At 38.0% G+C, this 6,556-nt stretch overlaps 1 protein-coding gene across 1 annotated transcript; it reads right to left on the bottom strand.

The window, feature by feature from the left end:
* Positions 1–657: 657 nt before the first annotated feature.
* LOC306865448 (procollagen C-endopeptidase enhancer 2-like) lies at positions 658–6,313 on the bottom strand. Its single transcript, XM_079410046.1, has 9 exons — positions 6,144–6,313; positions 4,024–4,132; positions 3,678–3,936; positions 3,364–3,488; positions 2,902–3,038; positions 2,466–2,803; positions 2,304–2,384; positions 1,512–1,682; positions 658–1,399 (listed from the first exon to the last, which is right to left on the bottom strand). The coding sequence occupies exons 1-9, from the start codon at positions 6,254–6,256 to the stop codon at positions 1,269–1,271; spliced, it is 1,464 nt and encodes a 487-aa protein (XP_079266172.1). The 5' UTR covers positions 6,257–6,313; the 3' UTR covers positions 658–1,268.
* Between the last annotated feature and the right edge of the window lie 243 nt (positions 6,314–6,556).

Raw genomic sequence — 6,556 nt, 5'->3', positions numbered from 1 at the left:
TTTCGTTAGGTTCTATGACCTCGACATCTGAGCCACTCCCGACTCCTCTGTCCTTTCGTCCTGACACCAGGCAGGGACTTGTCAGTCTGCCGGCGTTGGTATCTCGTTCCCATATGCGTTTCGACGCAGCTCGAAGTTCCTGGAAGGGAACGTCTCAGGTTACGTATGTAACCATGGTTCCCTGAAGGGAAAGAGACGCTGCGTCGCGTTGCCACACTTCCGGCATCCCTGCCAGCGCTTGCTTCATGACTTGAAGCTGAAGCCGGCTCCGCCGCACGTGCTTATATGCTTCCTGGTCGTGACGTCACCCCGCCCGTGACGCCTCGCCCTTGTTTGACTGATTACACATCATATTCAGAGCCTGGTCACGCTGAAGGCGTTCCCATATGCGTTTCGACGCAGCGTCTCGTTCCCTTCAGGGAACCATGGTTACATATGTAACCTGAGACGATTTTCACTATTTCTATTTCAGTACTTAAATCTATTTCAGTTCGTTTTATTTTATCATTTTTAAAAATATTAACATTAAATGTTGTATTCATAAAGTAATAATATTTATTATTAAATGTATTATTTATTTTCAGTTGTAAATCTATACATTTGATAATTGTTTAATATTATAAATATTATTTAAAAAATCATTTCATCATCATTTATATCATTCATTTCAATTCAGATTTATTTCAATTCCAGAAACGATTTTTAATAGTTTCAGTTAACAATCACAACAACGAAGCAATGGTAGTAAGCGATTCTGTACACAGAAAGAGAGAAGAAGGGAGGAGGAAAAGAAATAATTAAGTGTTATTATAATCACATCATCAGTTTAGTATGCGCTCATGTTTTAAGTCAGATCGATAATGTATTCTGGACCAAAACCAGCTTTCAATGAACGGAAAAGACCCATCCCAAAAAACAACACAGACTAAAGTTCAATGCAATAATGTGTTATATAAATCCTGTATTAGAAGATATCATCATAAATTACAAATATATTTTGTGACATCTCTGTGTGTATATGGAGACTCATATGAAAAATATCTTTACTTTAAAACTATAAAATGCAGTTCTGATTTGCCAAGTTCGAAATGCACCACAGATAATTGGAAATTGTGTGTTTAACTTCCTGAGCGTTATATTACAATGCCAAAAAATACCTCTTAATATCCAGACTAGTTCTGAGCTGTTGTCTAATCCCTGTCCATTGCTTTCATCTACTGTCTGTGCTCTGAAGGCTGACTGTGCTAACATGGATCTGAGTAATCAGATCAGCATGGGAGCTTGTTGATGTTGGTCAGTATCTTGTGGTGTTGGGCTTTGTACAGGGCAGTGAAACTGCCAGGAGTGAGAACACCATGGCCTTCCTCGTCCACATGACCCATCAGGATATAGTTTTGACCTATTGAAGAGATGATAAATCAATAATCGGCTGATATGTAAGAAATGACTGCTGAATAAAGTCCAAGGAATCGGACACAGGTGTGTATTTATGTGCATATGTAGCCATATACCTCTGCGCAGCAATGGACATGTCTTGCAGGGCATCACAAGTTTGACAGACATGGTTTCTCCAGCTTGGGTGATTGTAAGACTACCAGTCTTATAGGCCTTAATTAAGGACACTGTGGCCTGCCTACTTCCACTAGGTCCAGGAGTCAATGCTGTCATCTTACCGGTGATAACTGAGAATAAGAGAGAAGAGACATTGAAATAAACTAAAGAATCGCTCTTATAGTTCACCCCTTTAAAATGAAATTCTGTTGTTATTTACGAATGCTCATTATATTATATTATATTATATTGATCAAAAGGAATAGAGTGTGAAAAAGGAAGGGAGTTTTTGGGTGTACTGTCCCTTTAAGACCTACACTACTATTCAGAAATTTGGGGTCAGTAAGAATTTTTATTTAAAGAAATTACTATTTTTATTAAGCAAAGATGCATTAGGTTCATCAAATTTGGCAGTACAGAGAAATTTGTATTTCAAATACATTATGCTCTAAACTCTCTATTAATCAAAGAATCCTGATAAAATGAATCAAGATTTCTGCAAACATATTACACAGTACAACTGTTTTTAACATGAATAATAGTTGTACATTTTCTGAGCAGTAGAAATGTTTTTCAGAGTAGTTAATAGTTAGCAAATCAACAAAATACTATTTCAGTCTTTCTAATCAGAAATGTATTCTGTAATTAAATGTGTTACTTGTTGTTTCTTTGTAATTGACTATATAATTTACTTGCAATGTTTGAGTAAAGACCACCTCTACACCAAATTTTCAGTGTAGGTAATGACTTACCAAATTCACTAACACAGAAACTAGTTTTGATGGTTCCATCTCTTCTACATGCCTTTGCACACATTGGGTCCATCCCTGTGGCTGAAAAAGACGTTGAACAATGTGTAACAAGTTCAAATCAACCATAACCAGCATCGTTTGTTACTCTTATCTCTTCCTCACCTGGTCTGGATTCATCTGGCTCAGGTTTACTGACTGGAAGTCTCACAGGTTTAATGGGTCTAACGGGTTTGGGTCGTGGCTTTGGCTGTTCAGTAGTTGTAGTGGTTGTAGTTGTTGCTTCTGTTGTAAAGACCACAGGTTTCACCGATTTGACAGGGGTGAGACTGGGTCTTGTGGCTGTGGATGACACTCTAGGTCCTGACGCAATATCGCCACCTGCAGTCGGAGTACGGAGGCCACGTGGGATGCTAGTGTATGCGGCCATGAATCCGTCTGAGGTCACGCTGAGGTCAGATACAAACTGCACTAACAGCACATTGCTATTGCTAATAATGTTCCTGCAAATGGGACATAAAAAGAAAGGATGAATACAACTGTTCAAACAAATGATATTCATAATAAAAAGGCAGTCAAAGAGATGAATATGATTACTGACTGGGGCACAGTGTCTCCGCAGTATTTTCCGATGCGCCTTGAATCGTCTTTCTCACCTCCGTTAAAGAATGCCACATAGTCGAAGCGGCAGTACGTGTCAGACTCCAAATCAAACTTATCAAACTTCACCTCAATCACCTAAAACACAAAACCACGAAATCTCAAATTTAAATTATATTTTTTTTAAGGGAAAAGGGGGGGGGGGGCAGAGGGCGGGGGTTCAGCACAAAGTTTAACATCAAAAAATAAATATTAGTATTCTGGGAAAAAAAAAATCTTAAGATAACATTATATATTTGGAAAATATCCCAGATTCAAGCAAAGAAAAGCCATGTTTCCCGACAGGATTTTTTCTTATCATTTAATGAACAGGCTGCAAAAAGCATCTGGCGTGCCGCCACCTATTCAGCGTTGAAATATTAACTCAAAACGATCTGATCTGCAGGGTTAGGTTTTTCCTGACCATTTCCGGCTCCACTGTTATAAGCCAAGAACAGCTGATGCCCGCTGGATAATTTTTCTCCGGCCAATTGGGAGTTTTGACTGTGCCCTGAGACTTTGTGAGCTTCCCGCCACAAAACTGGTGCTCTGAAAAAAGAAAAAAGAATTTCAGAAAAAAGAAAGAACAATTGAGGCTACAAATATTCACTCTGCATTATGCATGAGCTCAAGTCAAAACAAGAAGTTTCCAGAATCGAGTATTTTCCGTCCACACTGAAAACGAAAATGCTGACAGTCAATAACAACACGTTTAATATTTGATATGTTTGATTTCACCATCCACATGTGGCTTTCCTCCACTGAAGTGGGCCAGGAACCCTCTTCCTCCTGTTCCTGAATCTGATACCATCTCTACCATCATGGTGTTGGATGTGGAAATGAGAGCTCCAGGCCGGAATGTTCCACAGAAACGCCCAAGCTTCTGTACCATGTTAGAGTGTCCGTTATACACATCCACAAAGTCATAGCGGCAGACAGGATCAGCCTCCAGGTCAAAAATCCTGAAGGACAGCATGACTACATTGCCCTCTGGAACCTAGTAGAAAGAGACAGAGCTACTTAAAAGCTTTTATTCCAGTATACGATATCCTGAGTGTGGAGTGTGAACTCAAAGTGAACTCACTGTGATGTACCAGGTACATTTGCTGTTGGGTTTGTAGAACGATGGGAATCCTTCACTGCCCACAAAGCCTGAGTCTCCATCCAGATCACCGCCACAGTTAAACACAGGCCTGGGAGAGCAAGGAAGAGTGAAAGAGAAGGATTTCTGGTGGCTGTGAGGAAATACTGAATGTGTTTATATTGCGCAATAAACACAGCTTATGAGAGGTGAGTCAAACTCTTGACCAACACATCGTTTGCAGGAAACTTAATTTCACAAAGTACAAACAGATGCACACAGATGGACCCACAACGACTCAAAAACTGAATTATGAGAATATTTTCCATCCAGAGTATTAAAGAGACCTCTTTTACATTTTTGTAATTATTCAGTACATAAATAAAATGTCAATGTTTACAGCTTTCATTTTATGTGAAGCATTTCAGTCAGACGAAATACAGTTGAAATAGATCAATGACAGAAACATTTACAAAATCAATAAGAAAGTGCTTTCAAAAGTAAATAAAGAACATATCTGACTCGTTTTAAAAGTTGGAAGACTTTTAAAATGAACATAATATAATTTAGCTAAACATTCATTATATTGCTATAATTAGGAAAGACATTCAATTTCAGCTCAACATTGCATAAGTAAACACTGGATTATATTATATTATAGCATAGTTATATTAAAAAGATATTGTCTTTTTTAAGTAGCTTTTAATAAGAGTTGCCATTTTTCTTTTTCTCTTTTAAAGAGTAGTTGGACAGTAATTTTATTGCACTTTAAATTATGAGTTTGGCAGGCTATACATTTTCAAAGCTGTTTCACTGAGGCAGATACCTTTAGTCAGTGTTTATAGCATCACAGACATTATTTCAGAGATCACTGATGGATCAAAATCCCTTTTGAATGTCCTGAAATGTTTTATTGTTTTGATAATATTCACTGAAATCTAGAGCAGCATATGTTTATAGACTTAAACTCTATGACTCTGTAAAATAAAACAGAGCTCTGTTGTCATGTAATGGTGCAGGGCCAGAAAACTCAGTCATTATGCAATCACTCCCACAGACCCCGTCTGAGACAGATTCTCTTCACTCAGCAGTGGAGATGTTTACTGCGTGGTATAATTTCAGTGACCTTTTCAAATATTTACTGTGTTAATAAAAATGAGGAAGTAAATAAGACTGATTTGTCATACAAAGAAAATTAGGGCTATTACAAATGACACAACCCATTAGAAATAAGTTATGCATTAACACATTTCATTTTTGTAAATAATTCACACATTTAAAGGGACAGCACACCCAAAAGCTTAAGTTAAAAAAAAACAATGAGGCAGACAAAATTCAATGATGTCATAATTGAGAAGCACCAGATTCTTTGTGGTATTTTTGTCCTTTTTCAGCCTTTTTTGTATAATAGGTTTTAAAAGAAGTGCCGTTAAAATGAACATGATCCTTCATACTACTATAATTAGGACAGACATTGAAATTAAGCTCATTTTTGCATAATTAAGCACTGGAATGAATGGCACAGAAAATTCTATCATGTTTCACATCATGATTGTTAAGCGCTTTTTTAAAATAACATTTTTGGCTACTTTCATTGTATGGAAAAGAGCAGCACAAATATTCTACAAAATTATTATTCTGTACAGAAATTTCATTTTAACTGCAACAGGCTAAATAACATAAAAGATTTTCCAGAATTTCTGCCCATAAGGATTTCATCCAGATCGCTCAGTCTAGTCATTATTTAACAAATAACCCATCTGTTTTTTCAGTAAAAGCAATGACACTCCCTTCAAAGGAAAGCTGGACCTGATGCAAAGTGACCTGATTCACCCTGAAAACACACTAACCCATAGTATTTCCATCTGCAACCCCTCATAAATCTATAATTAATATAGAATACATACAGTACACACACTCCATGTGTTTAAAGGCTCAAAAATTACACTTAGTACAAGACATAAACACTTAAAAAGATGTAAAAGTGCAAGCTAGCAAGTTCAAACAGCTGCTGCAGTAGAAACTCATGAGGGTTTGTAAAAAAAAAAAAAAAAAAGTTATTTATAGCTGCAAAGAGTTGTTCTGACATGCACGCTTATCTCATCCACAGCCCTACCGCACACCTGGTGTGGTTGGTGGTTTGACACAAGACCCCTTCAAAACTCAGAGACAAAAGAATCCCCAAACTCCACACAGCAGTCAGACGCTCCATATTCCTCAGCACTGAGATCCGCATGCAGACGCAGACACAGCCACGGGACACATGACACGGAGAGGAGGAGGTTTGGAGGGAGGGATGCTGAGGAAAGAGTAGAGGGAGTGGGAAAGTGACGCTGTGGGGGGGACTAGCAAGGAGAAGCTTTAATTAGAGCCAGATGTTCACCTTGGATTGAATAACAGCCTCATTGACTCTGGCCAAAGGGAGAAATGCTGCATCAACAAAATCAGGAAAGGAAAAGAAACAAATGCAATGCAAATCTGTGCAGGAGCCGTTGAAAATTAAAGCCATTCTGTAATCAGTCAGTCTTTCAAGAGA

Source organism: Barbus barbus (assembly GCF_936440315.1).
Source record: "Barbus barbus genome assembly, chromosome: 47".
Lineage (NCBI taxonomy): Eukaryota > Metazoa > Chordata > Actinopteri > Cypriniformes > Cyprinidae > Barbus > Barbus barbus.
The sequence above is the reverse complement of the archived record's forward strand: the minus strand, read 5'-3'. Positions and strand labels throughout refer to the sequence as shown.